Source organism: Rhea pennata, chromosome 2 (assembly GCF_028389875.1).
Source record: "Rhea pennata isolate bPtePen1 chromosome 2, bPtePen1.pri, whole genome shotgun sequence".
Classification (NCBI taxonomy): domain Eukaryota; kingdom Metazoa; phylum Chordata; class Aves; order Rheiformes; family Rheidae; genus Rhea; species Rhea pennata.
In genome coordinates, this window is record NC_084664.1 from 1,716,918 (window position 1) to 1,738,137 (window position 21,220).

Consider the following 21,220-nt stretch of genomic DNA (forward strand, 5'->3'; position numbering starts at 1 on the left):
TGCGCTCGGCGCTCGCTGCGCACGCGCGGTCGAAGGGGGAGGCGGCGGGAGCGCTGCGCGCAGGCGCGGTGCAAGATGGCGGCGCCCGCGGGCGGCGGGGAGGCGGTGGCGGCGGCCGACCCGGTCCCGGCCTCGGCGGCCCCGGCGCTGGGGCGGCTGGAGGAGGAGGCGCGGCGCCGCCAGGAGCGGCTGCGGGCCCTGCGGCAGCGCACGCTGCAGGTCGGCCCCCGGCGCGGCGCGCTTCGTTGGGGGGGGGGGGGAGCCGGGCCTGAGGCAGGCTGGGCCTGGTGGGGGGGGGAGGAGGATGAGGAGGAGGAGGCCGAGGCCTCTCCTCCCCACCCCCAACCCCGGGGGTCGTCGCGGTTGGGGGGGTGGGAGCGGGGCCTCTGGGGGTGCTGGGCCCTTGGGGATGCCGGACCCGGCGAAGGGGCTGGGGGGGAGGCGGCGAAGGGCTGTGTGTATGTGCGGAGGGGGGCATCGTGTCTGAAATCAGCCCGTAAATGCTCATTTTGTGCCGTTACGTGCAATTATACAACCTGTATCGGATGGAGTCCGCAAAGGTGCGAGGCAGGAGCCAGCCTCAAAACCCGGGCTGCAGGTGGGGGTTTGTGGTGAGGATGAAAACACGGGCTCCTCCCTGGGTTGCAGGGAGCGTGTTACTTCTCGGTGGTGCTTCCTCCCGGCTGGGGTCTTAACCTCCGTTTAACAGAGCCTGTGAGACCTGATTATCCTTAGTGCAGAGTCACGGAAACTGAGGCGGAGGTTGTGTCGCCTGAGCAAAGCCAGGATCGAACGGGCCTGTAACCTGGGAGCTTTTGTGTCTTGTGCTTGCTGCTGGACCCCCTGGATTTGGAGGTTATCTCCGTGGAGGGTACGGAGGATGGCTAATAAGAACAAGGAGAAGCGTGAGAGATTGGAGAAGGACCCACAACAATGATCCCAAGGCTCCATCGAGGCATCTGCTGTTCTCTCCGCAGTCCCTCTGGAGTGACCGATGCAGGTGGAGCGAGTTCAAAGCACAATGCTTACCAACGCCATTTGCTTCTTCCTAGCCCTCAGAGTGAAATTTAGGGGTCTCCTTAAAATGTTCCTTGTGGTAAAAAGCCCTTTTCTGCTGGAGCTGCTCCTGCAGTAAGTGCCTGCGGCACATCCCTGCCCGTGGGGACACGCGCAGTGGTTTGCGGCAGGCTGCTCAGTGAAGAGGGATGTTTACTGTGAGCTCAGTGTGGCTGCGGGATGGCGCGAGCGAGTTGAGCCGGGGTTGCGGTCGCCCTGGTTGCCCCGCGGATTGGCAGCTGCGTGCGTATGGCCCTCGCGGCTGCGCGTGCCCTGGGTAGTGCGGCAGGCTCCTGGCTCAGGCTCTGCCTCGGAGGATTTCCCTGCAATTAGTGTAGATCTTGCGTCAAGCGCTACTGGCAGCAAAACATCCGGGCTCCATTTGTAAGGAGTTTTTCCGAAAAGGTTTAAGAGGAGTTGAATCCTCACCAAGAAAAGTTGAGCTATTTTGACTGGTGGTTCTTGTTGCTTTTGCGAATGATGAGCTTGGTGAAGGTGAAATTCTTATTGATGGTGAAAGAATGAAATAAACTTGAGAAACCTGGCAACTTGAGAAACTTAAGCATCTCTGTAACATGACCTATGTCAGTCTTGATTCATTTTTTTTCGGTGTATTTCTAGTAAGTGTAAGCTAAACTGACTTATCGTTGTCTTCACTGATGGGGACTAGTTGGTGGCTAACTGTGGATGATTGAGATCACTGTGAGCTGTTTCAGAAGAATCCAAAACATTGGTCACATTCAATCAGTAAAACCAAAAAGAAAAGCAAGTCAAAATTCAGCTCCTAAAAATAGGAATTATCACTTGGGATCTAAAATAGCAAGTGGTTGTGGAGGGTGCAGCACAGAGTGTGTTGTTTTCACCTAGTTTACTGCTTTTTTTTTTTAATTTTGGTTGAGATCTTCTGACTTGATCCCTATGAGTGCAAAAGCTGTTTTTAATTCCTTTCCACAAGCAGTATGTTATACACCGTACCAGTGTACTATGCTCTCAGAGGAAATACCAATTTTTTACCTAGTGCAAAACTGATACGTTCTTGGCTCAGCCTTGGACTGACCTGTTCGTGGCTCTGCAAGAAAGAAAAATGACAAAACTAGGCTTTATTTGGGCAGTTTCTCAGAAATTCAGAAAGAATTTGTAACTGACTGCTATGAAATTATTTCTTTCAGTGAGTGTGAATATAGAACGGAAATAGGCCTTGTAACTTGTAGAATTAACGATGCCTTTAGCCTGGGTGTTTTAGTGCTTCAAAAAATCTTACTCATCTGTATTTAAAAACTCTTTAACTGATATCAGATCAGTTAAAGCAAGAACCCGTGCTCTTGCATCTCATCTGGAAGTCCTAACAGTTATGCTGGGCCTGATCGAAGACTTCCTAGCCCTCTGCTCTCTGATAGCTCAGCAAGTGCTTGCAGGAAGATGCTGTGGTAGTAGCGCACCTGCATGGAGATTTCTTCCGTGTCGACAGCCAGCACGGCAGGGGCGGGGAGGGAAGGGTGAGAGCACGGTGCGCTCGCGGGGAGCAGGAGAGAGCGCCTGAGCCGCTCCTGTTGAGTCTCAGGTTAAAGTAAAAACTCTCGATATGAGATACCCTTTTGAAGAGAGGGTGTCTAGTGCTGCATGTGTTGCTCAGGATGTGGGAGACTCGTGGGCTTATAGCACTGACCTAGTATTTCCTGTTTTTTTTTTTTTCTGTTTTTTTCACTTTGGCCGTGTCAGCCTTTTTCAGCTTTCAAAGCTTGTCTACTTTTTCTAGTTCTGTATATAAAGGAAACCACCTTTCCTTCCACACTGTTTTGCTCGTTTTTTAGACTGTCATGACTGCACAGCTACTAATGCTAGTTACTAATTTTATGTATTTTCCCTGGCTCCTGCTCTGAGCTGACGCTTGCAACGAACTCCTCAGCCATCCCGAGATCTTTCCGGAGCGGCAGCACTCACTAGGAACCCATTCGCTGTGCACGTGTGGTTAGAGTTGTTCTTCTCCGATGTGCGTTGCTTCACATGACAGTGCCTTATTGCTCAGTTATGCAGGACTGTAAAATCCTCCTGTGAGACTTCCATCCTCGCTAGATTTCGTTTTGAAGGATCCCATCTGCAAACATTGTTGCCTAACTAGTCATGGCTTTCCCAAGTCTTGCAACAGCCCAGCCCCTGGCAGAAGGTGTGGGAAGCAGGGGAGAGGGAGGGGACTAGCTGGTGTTCTCCTGCCGCTGCGAAAACTGACCATGTGGTTTTGGAGATACCCAACTTTCAGCAGCAGTTGTGTGTGTTTAGGAGACCAGTTCCTGACGTCTGACGAGGAGCCTCCTTCAGTCCAGAACTTCTGTGCAGAGTGCATTTGCGATGTGCTCGATTTTGGCCTGAAGGTGATGTTCATCTCTTCCCAATTAGTGAGGAAATGAGTGAGGTAATATCCAAACACATAAAAAGTTGATGTATTATCTTGTGCCCTCTCTGAGCTTGCTGGACCTGTTACGCTGCCTTTCGGTGATCACCAGCGAATAGGAGTTTTACTCAAAAATGTGTGATTGTTTGAGTTCCAGACATAGTTTACATCTGAGAAGTGTCAGTCAACATTTGATTATACAAATGTGCTTAAAATAGTATGTAAGCCAACACTGGATTCCCAGGTTAAATCTATGGCCCTGGAACCAGCAAAGTTTGCAATTTCAAGGCCATTGTAAAGAATCAGAGAGAGGTTATTTCCCTCCTAAATTCAAATTAAATTGCCTTTCAGCAGCAAGTTATCAAATTGTGTCTTGTTTTATTACAAATGCTACTCTAACTTGTTGGCATATTGAATATTGCTTCCTGTTCTGGCAAAAAACTCCATGTTTTTGAATTGTCTAACTGTAATCTTTAGGTTGCAAGTTTTCCTCTCTTAAAAAACAAGCAAAAAAACCCAAACCAAAATGTCTTGCAGCAGCTGCTACTAAGCTTACAAGGCCCTACGGGTTGTTGCACGGCCTCTTTCAGCGTGGCCGGAAAGTTAAACAGCTGCTTGCCTTTGAATTGCCAGCTTGCAGTTGAAATGCCCTCCTTAGTCTGTATGCCTCCTCGGCTTAGCACGTGATTCACCCTTCTGAGTGGTTTTTGCTCGGTGAGAAGGAAGCTCTTGGTTTTTAAAACCTGTTCGGAAAGCGCTGAGGCGCTACTTGGTGCTTTTAAGCAATAAGATTCTTCCCTGTATGTCAGGTTATTATTTGAGACTGTTTTTACTTCCTTGGAATAAGTCTGATCTGTGTAGAGTCAGCTGGTATGGATAGGAGAGCTTCTTTTATTTCGTTTCTGTGAGAGTCTTGCTAACTGAAAGATCGTTTTTCTCTCCCAAAAGATCTGTCTGTAGCAGGGGAAGCAAATCTGAAAAAAATCAGCAGCCTGTTACATGGAAGCCTTCAGAAATTCGTGTGAAAAGGTGGCGGGAGTAGTCTTTGAGGTAGACCTCGCTGCTGGGCCGCCGGAGAGGAAATGCACAGGGAAGTACTTCGTGTTTTAATCGGTCTGTGCACATTTTCTGCCAGCTTAAGTAATTAAAAAAAAAAAACACCTCTGAAAGTGTCTGATTATGTAACTGGCCCTTAGCTAATGTTATTGCTGCCATGTCCAATTAACAGGAAAACCCCACCAGTTTTTGCAAAGAGCAGCCTTGTGAAAGGTCACGTAATGACGTAGGTCTTTTCCACTTCAGGCGTTTTTAATTTTGAAGTAGTCAGGGAGTAGCAAATGGCTCCAGCTCTTGGGATTCTGCTTTGGGAAAAATCGAGGCAACGTTTTCCTCGATAGCTCACTCTAGAGTGGTGACACCCGTAAACAAGGCAGACCTCTCCCACAAGAAAACATTTATGGAGTTAGGGACAGAAGTGGACATCTCATACGCTTCATACGGCTTGTGTTTTTTCATATGATTGAATAGTGACAGTAAAAGTTACGTGAGTGTTGAAATGGTCTGCAGCGCTCTGTCTGCTTAAGCCTCGTCGTACTGATAGTAATGACTGAAGTGGTATTGCGCAGTAAAGTCCTTCATTATCTGCTTGCTTCCTGTTTCTTTTTTTTTTCTTGCCTAACAGCTTAAAATAAGATAGAAAAATCATTTTTGTGCTTCTCATGAAGGCTTTTTTTGCTGAAGAATAACTGTTTAACTGTTGCTCAATTTAAGCTTTAACTTAGCATGATTGTATTTAATGTCTTTAGGTACACTGCTAAACTATTACCTCGCTATGTATTTTGAAGCAAAACGAGAGAGAGCACGGTTTCCTGACTCCATTTAAAGCTACTGGCTGTGTGCTACCTGGCTTGAGGTGGCTCCCTGTTCCTGTAGGCCTAAGCCTTGCAAACACTTTCCAGAGCGAGGTGGAGTCGTTTGGCTGGCAGTGGGACAGCTTGCATATCCAGAACTGTTGAGTGTTTTCAGGATGGGGACCTTACAGTCTGAGTTGCAATACTGCTTTGCAATTTTCTGGGATTAACAAAGGAGTGCAGCTGTGTGTCGTGTCCCATGAAAAGCAGAAAGCCCTTGCACTACATCAACTCTAAAGCTGTTGTGCTACAGATTATACTGAAGCTGTTGGGGAAGCTTGCCTGCTTAATGCAGGATTCGGTCCAAAATGGTGTTTGGAGTAGAAGTTTGTCTGTGGATCAGAAGTTGCGAGATGACTCTGGTAAGAACCTGGGTGGCCAGCTGAAGGAAAACTTGCGCCTGTGAATCTAAGCAGTTGAATGTTTTTGCAAGTCCTTAACATGCAAGGAGCTAAATCCCCATAACCACAACCTTCTGCTAAGCAAGTTGATAATTAACTGCAGTTACCTGTATTTATAAATGCTTGCCTGCAGGTTGCCCTTGAAACCATTTTTCTGATGCATTCACATCTGCCTCTTTTCGAGTTAGATGAGTGCTTTTCTCAGGTGCAGCATGCTGGTCTCCAAAATTTACGATGCTTCAAACCCAGAAAATAGCCGTGGGATGTTGATTCTTCCAGTAGATGCTTTACAGCCCTGTCCTGTGATTTGTCTGTAAGCGCCAAGTAAATCAGAGCTTGCATCTGTTAAATATTGAGGCCTCTGTGAAAGATAACCAGATTTTTGGATCATCTGTTATATGGAAAACTGCTTGTAAAAGGCAAGGGAAAAATTTAGGCCTTTTGTTTGGTTTAGATAACCTGATAGAGTGATTGTGTCGCAAACAAATGCTTTTTTGCCTTAGGGAGGAATTTTGGTTTTAGTTAAAAATACGTACCTATCTTTAACAAAGGACTTGATAGCTCATTCCCCTGGATAGCACCCACAGAGGCAACGAAATAGTCAAAGAAGCCAGCAAGTTGTTATTGTTCTTACAAGAAGTTAAGTACTTTTCCCACAGCTACTTATTTTTAGTAACAGATACTTGAGTAGTATAGAGGAACTGTTGTCTCGCGCGCTGCTTGTAACATGGGTTTGCTCCTTTGGCTCAAGTGTTGAAAGAATTTTGCATGTGACTGCCCTTGAAATGAGAGGAAATAGTTTCTGGCTACTAGTGGCATGACAAGGCTGTGGCATGCTGCCTCTGTGTTAATTTGGACTACTGGGGAGAGGAAGATGTTCTTTTTTCATTTTCCAAGGAAACTTGACTATATCGGACTGAGGCAGCCCTGCTGGTAGTGAATTATCAAGCCTTCAAAAATGATTCCTGTTAGTGCTTGCAGTGTTATATAGTTCCACCATTGTCAGAGAATATGAGAAAATCAGCTCCAGCTCTCTTGCAGATGCACAGAAGGAAGAGCATGTTGCTTGTACAACACCGCTCACCAGAACCAGTGCGAAGTGTCAAAGCAGTTCAGAAGAAATGTCCTAAATTTGGCTTTGTGCAAGTGCGAGCAGAGAGGTTTAAGATGTCCTGGGACCTGGGTCAGGTTGCCGTCCAGTGAGTTTAATTAAAGTGTTGAGAGCAGCTGTGGTTGCACTTCTGCCCTTTCCTCTGCGTTTCTCTGTGGGTTTCTAGGTTTCACAGTAATCTTCCTTGATTCTAAAATTACTGGCCACGCAGCAGTGCTCCAGAAGAGGACTCGGGTGGTGGTAGATTGGAGACGGTGGTAGCTGTGTGGGACTAATCTAAAGGAGCAGCTCTATTTTAGGAAGCAGGAGGGCTGTGAAGCAATCCTCCTGTTTCCTTGGTCCTTCGGCGGTGTGCTGTGTCCTGTTTGAAGCTCTGCAGTTCAGGATGGATATGCCACTTTGCTCAAAACGGCAAGGAGACTTAGCAGAGAGTGAGAAAGCATGACCTGCAGGGAAAGGTAAAGCAAATTGGACTCCTTAAACTGAAGGAAGAGGAGCTTGTGGGGAGGTATGGCCATGGCTTTTATGTATGTAAAAGTAGCTATGAAAGGAAAGGAAACAAATGCTTTTTCCTGTCCAGAGGAGGACAAGATAAGGGATAAGGAAAGGCCTTATGTTCAGAAGGGGAGAGTTGGGCTAAATATTAGGAGGAAGTGTAGCAGGAGGCATCTCCCTGGTGTCACCTAGATGAAGCTGATCTTGCCTTTGGCAGGGAGGTGGACAAGATAATTTCTCAAGCTTTTTTCCCATCTTACTTTCTGTAACAGCAGGCTGGAAGATTCACCTTGCGTTTTGCTGACCTATGCAAAGTAGCTTTTCTTCTTGGGAAATTGTTCTGAAGTTGGAGAGTATGGACCCAGAAAACCTGAGGGGCAGCTCAGCAGCTTTCCTAGCGATGGACAGACTGTGGGGACAAGGAGTTGGGGCTGGCTGGCAGTAGGGGCCCAGAAGTCCTTAGCTCTGGTCCCATGTTGAGACTTCACACGTGTTCCTCTTCAGTTTGGCTAGCGCCTACCTGTCGCTCACCCACTGCACGTGTTACTGCTTGGCTTTTTCACTGCTGGGGCAGCTCCTCGGGTGTCTGGGGTGCTGTTCCTTAGGCCAAAGCTAATACAAGCAAATGCTAACGGCAAAGCAAGCTTGACTTGGACACACTTTGGCCATGTGGGTATTTTTCCTCCTCTTTAGTATGAAACCACTGTCATAAAATAAGCCCTTTTGGGAGCCTCACACTTGTAAATGGAGGATTAACCTCATACAAGAAACTGTCAGAAAGTTTGCAATTTGATTTTTTTTTTTCCCTGATGCTCATTAATCTTGACTTATTTTTGCATTGCCATGGTAATGGACAGAGGGTTTTCACATAGTTTTTCTCTTTTCATCTGTACCAATAAAAAAAAAAGGTGAACTGCTGCATTTCCACACAAACCATACTGCGCTAAAACCTCGGCTCCTTCAGTCTGCGCGGACCGGCTGCGCGGTCCGAGTTGTCTTCTTGCGGGAGCTGTTGAATGGGCTCCATGGAAATCATGAGTGACATGAAGCGTCTTTTCATCCATAGCAGAGAGCACACTCGCGCTGAAGGAGAAGGAGCTCCAAAGCGTAATGCGTAATCAGATGGAGAAGTGGTGGTGGTGACATGAAATATGGGCTGGAGGATTCTCCTTTGGGGACTCTCAGTTAGCCTTTTGCTTCAAATGAATACATTTGTCTAATTTGTTCTTTTTCTTATTTAAATAATTTTTAGGGATAGCTCTTTTCTTTCTTTTTGTTTAGAGAGAGAGAGAAAAAAAACCTGAGGCTGTATATAGGAGGATATAGGAGAAGATCTTCTTTTCCTGCCCTGCCAAAGGAGAAGCTGCAGTGTGAGCTCAGCTGTTACCAGCTATCAGGGAACCACCTGGGGAGAGATGTGAGGCTGAACTGCTGAAAATGTTTTGACTGGAGCTGCCACTTTATTAAACACCAGAGAACATAACCACAAGTCAAATCCACGGGAAACCAGGCCTGCTTGGGTCTGCTGATCGTAAAACTACAGTAATTCCTGCGGGAATTTCACTTAGCGTCCCTTCTGGAAGGAAATGCCTGATGGTTGTTCCTGGGAAGGCAACATCAGTGGGGTCCTGAGCTCTTAGGCTTATAACTTGTGGTTAAATTCAAGATGTTTGTTGAGAAGTAACATAGTTAAAGGTCTGTCTGAAACTTCTATTCCTGTGCAAGTGCTTTCTAACTTTCGGATTATTTTTGAAGCTTTAAAAGCTTTTTCTTTATTCAGTTTTGAAAACTCCCAGTACTACTTATTTTTTAACTCGGGCTTGACGTTGTTTTCCTTGTGCCCTTACTTCCATAAACACAACAAATGCAAATTGTTCTGCTCTTCACATCGTCTAGGGTAAAGTGTGAACGTTTCAAGGGTAATGTATTTCATCTGCAAGAAAGTAATTTGAAATACAGATACCGACTGGAAAAGCAGCATAGATGTGAACTTTCAGACACACTCCCGTGAGCATCCAGAGCTGTTCTAAGCAGCACATACATTCCTGAGTGGATTTAAGACAGCTTCAAAGAGCATTTTTTTAATAAGCAATCATCAAGTGACTTTTCATAGGGTTTGGGGGGCAGTTAAGGGTAAGAAAGCAACATGAAGGTGCAGTGAAGGCTGATAGCGAAGTACCTAAGGCCAGCGGTTCTTTGCCAAAAAATTAGGGACAAAGGGATGAGCTGAAATAAGAAAATATAGCATGTAAATATTCAGATTTTAGACCTTTCTTGCAGCTGGTGCAGATGGCTGTCTTCTGCTTGAGCTTGTGCAGCACATACAACAAGATAAGTTATTCGTTTCTTCCTTTAGTTCTGCTATCAGTCCCGTGTCCCTCAGGGCACCCGTGGCGTTGTGCCTAAAACTGCTGCATGTTGCAGCTTCAGGTTATTCCCACTGCTGTGTGGAAAGCAAAGCACATAAGTAAGCAGCAGGAACGCCTCTTGGTCCATGGAGAAAATGGTGTTTAGCCCTGGCCTTAAATCCTAGATTGTGCTGTTAAAAATCCAGGTGGCTTGGGACTGTTTGGGGATTTCTGGCCAAGGCGAGTGTTAGAAGCAAAGAGAAGATGCAAAAAGTGGATGTAGTCTTTCTGCTTGCTCACCTTTTGTGTCAAAAGCAAACAGCTTAAGGAGAGCTCTCCAAAAATGCTTAATTTTTAGTGCTTGTGCTTCTAGGCGTAAAGGGAACGGGCCTGGCTCACAGCTGAAGATGCGGCAGTCGAGCCGTAGACTGAGCCGAGAGCTAGAGGAAAGAAAAGGCGCAGGGTGCGCGTGGGAGACCTCGGGTTTGCTTTAGCCGAGGCAAAGCCCCGGTATGTGACAGCCACCCATTTGCTGTGTAAAAATAACGTGAGAAAGTAGTAAACTGGACGAATAATGCGAAATAATCCTCTCTCGAACGCTGCGAAACCAGCAAACGACGTGGCCTTTCCAGCGAGGGGAAGGAAAAAGCAGCTTAACAGGCGTCCTTTGTCTGCAGCGTCTGATTGCCTTTGCCCAGGAGCGAGGCAGATGGTCGTGCTTTTAGCGTCTGTGGAAGTGCTTGTACACGTGTAGCTCAGCATTTTGTGTATACTGCAAGCAGGCGCGTGGCTTTTGGGCTGGAGTTCCTGGGTTCGCATTCCAGTTTACTTTCTTGTAGCCGTGCCTTGGTTTCCTCACTTGCAATGCCTGGTGCAATGCTTTCTCCAGCGCTTGTGTGGAAAGAAACCTCTGTGCTAACTTGTAATGAAAGCAATATTTAGTATTTGCAACTATAAATAGGCCTTACTGTGCAGGCATATTCCATATGTATATGTATTTGTCTTTTAGGCTTGGTATTACTATGATTAAATTTATTTGGGGCAGTGTTTGATTATTGTCGGAGCTAAATAACAGGATGCACAGTTAGCCGGTTACCCGGGAAAACGAGGAGCCTCTTCCCCTCGCCGAGGTCTTATCGTTGGACTCTGACCCAAGCAACCGAACCGTCTCACGGGTCTTGACGCTCGAGTCTAGCGCGTGGCCTGGCAGCTTGGCTCTCCGCCGTCCGCCGACGCGGGTTTTCGGCTTAGTTTTTTTCTTTTCCTCTAGCAAGCAGCCTGTGTTCCCGAAAGCAAAGTACGAAAGGGCTGAGAGAATAGTTGCTGTGGTAACAGAGCATAGTAAAGTTATTACGGCGAGAATAAAACGCGCGCTTGGGGCTCCAAAGGCTTGATTTCTATTCAGGGTTTATTAAAAAAGTAATAAACCATCGCTGCGGTGCCCAAGCCTGCGGACAAAGCGACCGCGCTTTCCCCAGCGCCGCGCAAATACACAGCCGAAAGCAGCTGGTTTGGGAGAGGCCTGGGGGAAGGGGGCTCGGACCTGAACCAGGGTCTGGAGTTTGGTGGGCTGCTGGGGTGTTTCTTGGTGTCTGCAAGGAGTTTCTTGCCCGGACAAACTCCGGGGTGGTGTCGCTCGATGAGTATGTGCAAATAAAACTTCTACCGCCTGGAACGCGGCACGCTCTCCAGCAGCCTTTCGTTTTGCTTGTCTTGCTTGCTCTGGCTTGGAAGTGGACTGCGAGAAGTACACTTTGGTTTGCTTTTCTCCTCTGAAGACCCTTTTGCAGCCTTTGGGTTAGAAAACGTTGAGGAGTAGGGTTGCAGAGCTGCTCGCGGTGCGTTGGGAGCTCACCAGTATATCGAGTTAAAACAGCGCCGCCGGCGATGCGAATAGAAGGAGGGAAATAAAAGCCGAGTAGTGTTTTGCCTGCACATCTCTGGGCTGGTGACAGCCCTGTGAAGTAAGGAGGGACGTTACCCTTCGTGGGAAGGAAGATCTTTGTTTCCCTTAAGGATCCTCAAAGTTGATATTTATAGTCAAAGTAAAATGCAGGTCTGCCTGTCGGCAGCTCCTTGCTGCGCTCGCTGGCGACGGTGACAGTAGCAGCTGTCTCCTGCGTGAGCTGTTTGACAGGTTTTCTGCAAGGGAGAAAAATAAATAGGCGGCTTTCGTTGTTGCTTACGCCGCTCTGCCCACGGTGCCTCTCCGCAGGCGTTCGCCAGCGCTGCCGCGGGATCGGGTGCTCGTTGCCTGCTTTTTGCCGCGCTCGCTGCCCTGCCTCCAGTGACCTGAAGAACGGCGCTTCACACTGAGCGGACAGGTTCAGACTGAGCCGGCGGGGAGCGGGAACCGCTCGGGTTTTGCCTGCTTGGCCTCGCGGCTCTGGTTCACCGGGCGGCCTCGCGGGCGCCGGCGGGGAGAGCGGGGATGGTGCGAGAGGGCTGGGGAAGGCACCTGGCTTGAGAAGGGCGGCAAGACTTCTGCCTAAGCGCTGGTTGACGTGGGCTTGGCGTGCTTGCCCGGCTGAGGGTGGAGCACGCCGATCTTGCACGCCCGGCCGAGTTGATACCGCGGTGGCCACGTCCTGCCTGTAGCTGCCTGTGCTGGCACATGCCTGACCCTGCCGTGGAACAGGTTCAGGAAGCTAACCTGGCTTTTCTTCCTGATTTGGCTGTGTATAATAAAAGGCAGTGCTGGCACAGAGGCATCTTGGATGACTGATTTAATGAATTTTAAAGACACTCGAGGCTGAGGTCTTCCAGCAAGCTTTCTCCGCAGCGCAGTGCTCCCATTTTTCCTTTGGCTGCCAGGACCCCCCCAACTTGCTTTTTCCGCTGAGCGGCCTCCCCGCGTCGGAGCGACGCAGCTCCCGGCCCCCCAGCTCTGCCGCGACAGCACCTGGGGGCCTTGCAGATGGACAAAACGCGGCAGGGAGGCCAATAACCCGCTCGAAGTAGCGATGGGGAACCGCTCCTGTCTCGGAACGAGCGCTGCGGCGCCCGGGCGGCGATTAGCACCGGTGGCACAAAAGCTATTGAATCTCGTAAGGCGAAGCTCTCGCCTCCCCGAGCGAGCGGGCGGCCTGGTTGAGCTCGTAGGCGGAAGCAGGAAGGGTCGCGCGGGCGGCGGTGCTCGGTGTGGACGGGCCGTGGGGCCTCGGGGCGAGCGAGGCGTTTTGTTCATCAGCCCGTGCCCGGTTTTGGGAATCCCGGGGTGCTGGTTGCCTCCCACGGTCCCGCGCTTGGGTTGGTGCAGGGGGAAGAGGAGTCTTTCTTGCTTCCTTTGTAATTTCTGCTCTTTTGTGGCTGCATGAGGAATTGGGCAAAACGTAACTTCTGCTGGCCTTGTCTCCGTGGGACCTTTTTTTGCAAGGAAACATGCGGGGCTTTTTTTTCCCCCCCTTTCCCCACTAAAGCGACGCCGTGTTCCTTCCTGCCTGGCAGAAGGGTGGGCCTTAGCTCCCGACCTGGGAGAACGTGCCCGTGGGAGCTGCAGCGCGCGCCCGCCGAGCGCCTCCAGCTCGTCCTGCCCCGCGTAACGCGGCGCTGCTGTGCCTGCGCCTGGGGGGGAGCAGCGCTGGCGAAGCGCGCGGGCCGAGGCAGCCTTTCCTGGGGGCACTCGCAGCAGGTCCTGCCCGGCACCGGGGCTTTCGGGCTTTCTCAGGGTGGCTTTCCCGCGAGCCAAACATCTGAGGCTCTTGCTGGCCTCGTCTTACAGAGTCCATGGCGCTCTTTCTGTTTAGTTCTCTGCTTTACCGTTTTGTCCGGTTTTCCGTGTCGGGCGCTTCTGCTGCGTTTCCGTGCTGCTTGCTCAGGGCCGCGTTCCCGTCTCGGTCCGCGGTGCGTGAGCGTTGGTGTGCGCTCCCGCTCTGCGGCAGGTGTTCACAGCAGCTCAGGGGGCGTCCGAATCCACAATTAAATGTGCATAAAGCACGTTAGACTCTAAAAAAAATTAAAGAAGAAAAGCCGGAGTGCGAAGCTTTGCTTGTCACCAAAAGCGTGTGCCCCCGAACTGAATTTTCATCCGAATCCTGCAATGGGAGGTGTTGCCCCTTCTTCTCGAGGCTGGACTTCCCACGCTGTGCCGCGGTCCGGCGGAGGATAGAGACGCGACGAAGAGTGAGCTCCTGCGGCTTTGGAGCAATGTTCCTGCAAAGAGCTATTCCACTTTTCAGTTAAACATTTTGTTTTTGGCCGGTATCCGGTGTGTCTTAAAAGCCCCCTTTGGCTGTGACCTCGCGTGAATCATGTAGGTGAGAACTTCAGCTGTTAAAATCTCGTCTCCTTGCAACGCGCAATTACTTTGGTAACTGGCTGTAAATACTGTGGTTGCAACTTCTATAAAATTCTCAAGTTATTTGGTGGCTCTGCGTTCACTTAGCCTCCTGGCATCCTTCAGCTATCCCAGTTGCACGGATGGGGAATTAAGCTGCTGTCGCTGAAATAACGTGAGTGTCGTAAAAAGCCTAAGCGAGCGGCCGGCTCCGTGTTCCCGAGCCGCCGTTCGGCTACGCAAGCGTAAGGCTGCTCGCAGTCACGGGGGCGTTTTCTTTAAAGTCGAGCTCCCCGGTAGCCTCAAAGCAAATCGTTCTGATAAGGAAGATGAGAAGGTCCTAGCTATTTCCGTGAGGCTGCGAGTTTCCCCAGGATCTTTCTGCCTGGAAGAACAAAGTCAAATGCAAAGAAAAATCCACGGCCGGGTGGCTGGGGAGCTGCGCTTGTGTTACTGCCTGGCCGCCTGGCGTTGCTTTTCAACGGGCTTTTTTGTTTAATTTATGAAGGGGAAAAATAGACTCCAGAAAATAGGTTAATCATCAGCTCCAAAAGTGCAGAGTTAGAGCCGGCTCGCACCCGAGCAGCACTGCTTAATTGGCACGGGCAGAACTGTGGTTTGCGTTTGTGGAATCTCTCCCTGGGTAGTTTATCTAACTTTTTTTTTTTTTTTTTTTTTTCTTTAAATAAATACGGAGTTGGAGAAGCCTCGTGCATGGAGGCTTCTGGCTTCAGTGAACATTTCACCTTTCAGCAAGGTCTTTGTGTATAAACACAAACCTAGCGGTAGTCGCTGTTTTTCTCCCTTCCCTCCCTCCCTCCCGGAGAAGCGGAACCGGCCATGTGTGGCATTCGGTTTTGTTTCTGCTTTTGTCCCGGAGCCACAAAGGTGACAGATTAACCCGCTTAGTTATTTCTAAAACTCCAGCGAGCCCACATGGCCCCCTCTTCCCTCCCGCCCTCGAGAAAAACGGTTTTCCTTTGCGAAGATGGGAAACGTTGCCCCAGTTTGCTAAAGGTTTTTTGACTTGAAAAGAACAGACTTTTTTTTTTTTTTTTTTGTTCCTTTTTGGGTAGTAAAAAGGGATTATGTGACTTAAGAAAAATGGGCTGGGGGTTAAAACAGGCATGCTGTCTGGCAGAGCCAGCTTTAACTCTTGGGTTTAAACAGTCTTTTGAGAGATTCGGATGGTTCCCCGACGTAAGGTACTGTAAGTCAACGGCTTTTTATTGGAAGGGGGTGAATCTGGCACATTACCCCGTCGCGTTCAAGTAAATAAAGTTTCGTTGCCAGTGGAAGAAATCGCGATGGTCTCCTCTGCGCGGCGGCTGCTTCGCACGCAGCCTACGAAACCCACGGAGCTGTTAGGGTCCCCGCCGTGAGCGGGTGTTAGGGCGCACGGGTGTTGGGCTGTCCCGAAGAGCCGGGGCGACGCGGAGCAGATCCACGTGCTCCAGGTCTCCGGCAGCTCCCCGAGTGATGCCCTTGTTCTGTACAACTCGGGTTTTTGCTGTGACGATGCCCTGCTTGGAAGGGGGCAGAGATGTTTCTCCAGGGCTGGGTTGGAGAAGTTTATTAGTGGCTTTTATAACTCTCCGTGGCCTGAAGTACTGCTTTGACTGTGAAATATCCTGTCCTTCCCACCCAGAAACGCCTATTTTTTTCCCCCTGAGACTTTCTGCACCTAATTGAAACATGCATATTTTCACTGTAGTTTCTTCAGTAAAAAGTCAGTAGTTTTGATCTCGGGGTGAGGGACATCTGTGCCACCGCTTTCAGTGGGGACGGCAGCTCGCTGCCAGCTGCCGAACGCGTGCGCCGGTCCTTGCTAGTTAACTGCTGTGGTAGAAATCCAAACACTCGGGTCCTGAAATCACTATTACAGGTGTACTAGAAAAACAGCAAACCACTGCTGTTTAGGAGTTATTTAGGATTATCTGAAGGGAAGAAATATTTGTACTTGTTTACTATATAATCAACACCATTAGAAAAGAAATAAAAAATATCTTTCATTTTGGAAATGCAAGATTATGTTTGGAAGCGCTGACATAAAAACAAGGTGTTTAATTTTCAGAGGCTATTTTGCTCCTTGTGTTTGCTTCTTAGGTGAAGTCACACTGTTCAATCTCCGATTTAACAATTTCCATAGCAACCGGCTCTAACTGAACCGGGATTATGACTTCAATAAGGAAAAAGCAGCAGGGACACAGAAGCTCTGGCTCTTAAAAATCGTTTTTATACAATTACTGCAAGGGTTGCTATGAGCAAATGGCTCCCAAATAGCTTTTGGAAAATATCAGTGGATCTCAGGTCCTGAGTACACTTTAATGATATTTTTATGTTCAGAACTTCTTGCTGTAAAATTTTACAGCACATTCTTCTTTTTTGGCCACTTGTAATAGAATTAAATCTGGGGCTGGTTTTAAGGCATGTTTTATTGCCAGTAGAAACCTGCAGCTACTCAAAGCTGTAAAGAGGCATTTCGTGACTCTTTAACATTTTGGGGTTTTTTGGTGCTTTCTTGGGGCTGCTGAAATTCAACAGAACTGAGGTGGATGGTCAAAACATCACAACTTGGTAACTGCCACTTTGGAGAAAGGCCAGCCCCGATCAGAGGGGAAACAGTTCTTCAGATAGAAATCCTTAGAAGATGATGGAGAAGACAAAGAAACACAAGCTTCAATTGATAAAGTGTATTTGGGAAGAAGTTAAGTGACACATTTGCGTCGTATGGGAATGATGAGCTGCTTTTCAGGCCAACAGTGACGGGACGATATTAGACATCTAGCAAAAACACTTAAAATCAGCAATGGCAGGTAATTTGCGCCCTGGAATCCTAAAATAATCAGCTGAAGAGTTTGCTAGCCTGCTGCGTTTTGGTTTAAATCTCTCCTGAATACTGGATAAATTCCAAAGGACTGGACGGATGTGGCTGAAATACCACTATTTTAAAAATAAAGGTAAGAGGGGAAACTTTGGTGAAGCCCGTTAGGCTGTCAGTCAGCACTGAGCACAACGGTTAAAAGGTTGATTTGCAATTCATTTGCTGAAGAGTGAGAAGAAGGGAGCGTAGCTCTTGTCACGTGAATTTGATTTAGAGAAAGGCTCACGTTGCGCAGTCTGCTGGCTGAAAAGTAGTCGTCTAACGCTGCTACTAAGGAAGCAGCAAAGGAGGTGAAAAGGTGATTGAGAGTTTAGCTGGTGTCAGTGGAGCATCATCATCCAACGGAAGTGTTTGTGGGGGCCTGTGACTCTTGCACGCCCAGTGTTTCCATCAGTCATTTGGAAATATGTTTGAATTTTCTGCTTTCGTGCGAGCAGATGACTCAAAGCCTAAAGGCCGGGGGAGCTCCAGGTGACAACCTGAGCCTGCCTGATGGAGGGAGCTCTCTGAAACGAAGCGGGGCCGCGATGCCTGCAGACACGTGCTCCTGCCTCCTCGCACGACTTATCAGCAAAACCAGTTCTCCTCCTGGAAACCGGCGGGGCTGAAAAGGACTTCAGGGTTGCTGAGCTCGGAGTCACGAGACGAAAGGGCCGGTGCTGATTCCTAGGTTTGTGTGCAAGGTGAGGTGGGCCCAGCTTTTCCCCCACTGTTGCCAGGGCGAGACCCTTGCTGGTGTGCTGCCTGCTATTCCAGCATCAGCATTTTAAGACATCTTAAAATTCAGTGTGAGGGTAAGGAGAGCACGCCTCGGTGCCTGAGCCTCGCAGCTCGGCCTGGTAGTTTCTCCAGTCTGTGTGCTAAGTGCTCCTGTCTTGACAAGTGCACAAACAGTCTCACCCTTTGAAGATGTCGTGTACGAAAACACTCTTTAATAGGGAATGATGACAGGAACCAACAACTGGAAGTGAACTGTTTCACTGTACAGGCTTCAAGTCAAGCTGTTAAAGGAATGGATCCTGCATCTGCCGTCTTCAGGACAAGATTTTCTCGTTTTGCTTTTCTTGGAAAAGATGCTTTACTTGGATGTGAATGGACCCAATATAGGGATAACTGGGTGAGACTTCACAGAATGGTTGAGGATGGAAGGGACCTCTGGAGATCATCTAGTCCAACCACCCCTGCTCAGGCAGGGTCACCTAGAGACTTCTCAGATCGTAGCTGCTTCTGTTAAGTCAGACGAGATGATTTAAACAACCCTTTCTGCCTTAAATCTTTGGATGCAATGCAAAGGGACAACCTGCTTTCCTTGTCCTTATGGTGGAAGGCATTGAATAGCTGGGCAGGATCCTACCAAGAAGAAAAGTCATGATAATGTACAGGAGCCTGGGGGAAAGTTTTTAGTATTTGTCCAAATATTGTCTGTATGCCCCAGAGCAGGCACTCGTCTTGCTGGTAACCAAGGCTTGTTCGCACACGCAGCGCTGAGCAGGCCTGGGAAGCAAAGGATGGGTAGGAGGGTTTACCTTATTGAAGAAAAAAGTGGTCTATGTTTTGTAGTTTCATATACAAACTTCTGCTGTATGCTGGGAGACAAGGGGATAGAAATGACTGCATACCCTCTGCCCTGCTGAAGAATGTGAAACCTGGTGAACCTGGCGCTTTGCCTGAAATGCAGTAGGAGCATGATATTTTCAGTGGGAGCCCCATAAAATCCAGTTGTTGCAGGACCACAGGTTGTGGGTGGTGATGGGATGTGGGCTCCTCTCCCTAGTGAAGACCCAGTAGCCTTGTTCTTCACTGCCCTCCTGATACACATAAATCCTTGGTTGTGCTTGCAAAGTGTTTTTGCCATGTTGTCCATCTTGACTGAATGTTGCATGGACAAAGATACTCTTCTGTGCTTGGTGCTGGCTAGGGAAGAGCAACCCAGTGTATCGATGCTGACCAAATAACCTGACTTGTGGCCAATGTTTTGCAAGTTCTAAATCTCACAGGTGGCATGCAACTCCCCATATATATTTGGCCAAGAACATAGGCTATTACCTGATCCTGCATAAAGTTTGCTAAGGGCCTTGCAGGTGTTGCAGAGAGGCAGCTGACACCCTTCTTTGAACAATTTGATGCAAATATTCTTGGACTCGTGCCTTGAATAGGCAGCAGTTTAGACTTTTCATCTCAGACCTCTTTGTAAAGAGTGGGAGTCAGTAAAGCAGAAGTCTTCACGTTGGAACTACAGGCCAAGGGCACAGGTTGCCAGCTCAGATGTCTGAGAATTAAATAGCTAGTAGACTATAAATGAGCAAGCTTTTTCATGTTGGCAGCTTATCTTTGTGCTGTCTCCTTCTAGGAGACGAAAGGATGGGAATGACTTTGTTTGCAGGCAGTTGGCCAAGTGTCTTGTAGACTGGAGCTGTATGTGTGTCTCCAGTCTGATGGCTTAGAGCTAACAACAAACACCTCACCACAGGGAGCCTTGAAAAGAGGAATTGCTAGAGTGAAAGTGGAATGGCAAAGGGTTATTTTTGGCTCCTTTTGTGGCATTAGGTTTTTAAATGTGAGAAGAGGAAGCTGAACCGAAAAGCAAAAAGAGTTGAATTACTGCTGCACACCTGGGGAAAGTGGCCACCAGCAAGCGAAGGGAAGCAAAACACTTGAAAGACGACCCAATAGTTAGGCCAAGCGCTGTCTTGGGGAGGAATGCTTCCTGCGCTGACGAAATGAAAGTTGTGACATGGCTGTTGCAAAGAAATATTTGAAGAGGATGATGTGATATTGAAGGGCAGATCTTGAGCCAAAAAGGCCAAGCAAAGCGGAGAACCCCGAGACACCACTGCTGTATCAAGGTGCTGTTGAGTGATGGAATAAATCCAGTGTGGGAAGATGGTTGGAACGAGAAGAGAAACGAGGCTGAGGTAAAACATGGAGATAAGTTGTGCGTTTAAGAGACTGTCTCCATATCAATAAATGATCATGGTAATGAGAGCTGACCCCACCACATGGCTGCAGAGAGCTCGCAGCACTGTGAGGTGTTTCTCACTTGGCTTAGTTGGCCTGAGCACTCCCTGCCTCTCTCCGCTCACTGTGAAGAGTGGCTCTGACCTCCTAGGACCTTCACGACTGTTCCCAAGGAGGTGCCGCATCCTGGCTGCAAGCTCCGTGTAGTCCCGTGCCTGCAGGAGCTGCTGGAGAGGGAACATCCTCCACGTCCCTGTAGCCCAAGGTGGCCACCAGTAGAGATGCCAACGCTGTTGCCTGTGCAGCAGGATATGCGCAGGAGGAAAGAGATGGTGTTTGAAAACACGCATTGCCTCCTTGTGCAAGGGCAGGTAGTCACCCGTTTCCGGAGTAAGCAGAGCGTCAAGGGAAAGTGGTGTGAGTTGTAAATGCGATGCGAGTTTTAAGTAAGTCCAGGGAACGCGCTGAGCAATCCCCTGGAGAGCACCGCGGGGCTGCGTGAAGCATGCCCTGCTGAACGGTTTCCATCCGTAGCCAAGGCTATGGCCGTTGTCAGGCTGTGGAGCACGTCTCCTGCGTTCACGGAGGACGGACGATCTCTGCCTAAGGTGAAGTACGGATCAAGCGGCTGTGAGCGCTGAAATAATTGAATTAAGTTCAGCTTTGCTGTACAGCGAGGTCTGGAAACTCCTGCCTTCTGGAGGGGCTTTTTGGGTGAGGAAGCGTGGAAAGCAGAGGAGGGATGTTCTCCAAAGCCTGCCCCGTTGGGTACTGCTGGTCACACCGTCCTGCTCGCCCCAGCCCTGTGACATGCTGCGGTGCAGAAATGACGAGGTTTGGAGCCTCAGTTTATATATATATATTTAAAAGTCATGACAGCTCCTTCCCTACGGCATCTAGCGTAACCCGCTCTTATCTTTCTACCTTTGTCTTTTCTCAGCTCGCGTGTATTTAAGCTCTTCAGAGCAGCGCAGGAAGCGCTCGCGGTAAGCTGGGGCTGGGGAGGGGGAAACGCAGAGCTTCTCGCCTGCAGTCTGAAGCGGAGCAGCGATCCTCCTGCCCTGCTGCGCTGATCGCGTTTTCCTGCGGCTCCAGAAACAGCCTGCAAGCCCTCCCCCTCTTTCTCATCTTCTTTCTTTTCTTTCTTTTTTTCCTTTTTTTTTTTTTTTCCCTTTGGTGCGTGTGCAATCGGTGAGGAGCGGTCTCTTTGGAGAGCTGCGGTCTCTTTGCAGAGCTGCGACCGTTTCTGACGCTGCTGGGGCTGACGGGCTGCTCGCCGCGTGCTGCCGCTGCCCTGTGACTTACTGCTGGGTTTTAGTCACCGCGCTCATGAAACTCGAATCTTGTTTACAGACCAATTTTGCAAACAGGGAACTGGCATTAATTTCGCTT

At 48.9% G+C, this 21,220-nt stretch overlaps 1 protein-coding gene across 1 annotated transcript in view; it reads left to right on the forward strand.

Annotated features, from left to right (window-relative positions):
* The first annotated feature begins 41 nt into the window (after positions 1-41).
* Positions 42-21,220, forward strand: part of CCDC12 (coiled-coil domain containing 12) — a 37,534-nt gene continuing 16,355 nt past the window's right edge. The window contains exon 1 of the mRNA XM_062567632.1: positions 42-219. Within this exon, the coding sequence (XP_062423616.1) occupies positions 76-219 (144 nt within the window). The 5' untranslated portion in view covers positions 42-75. The remainder of the gene's footprint in view (positions 220-21,220) is intronic.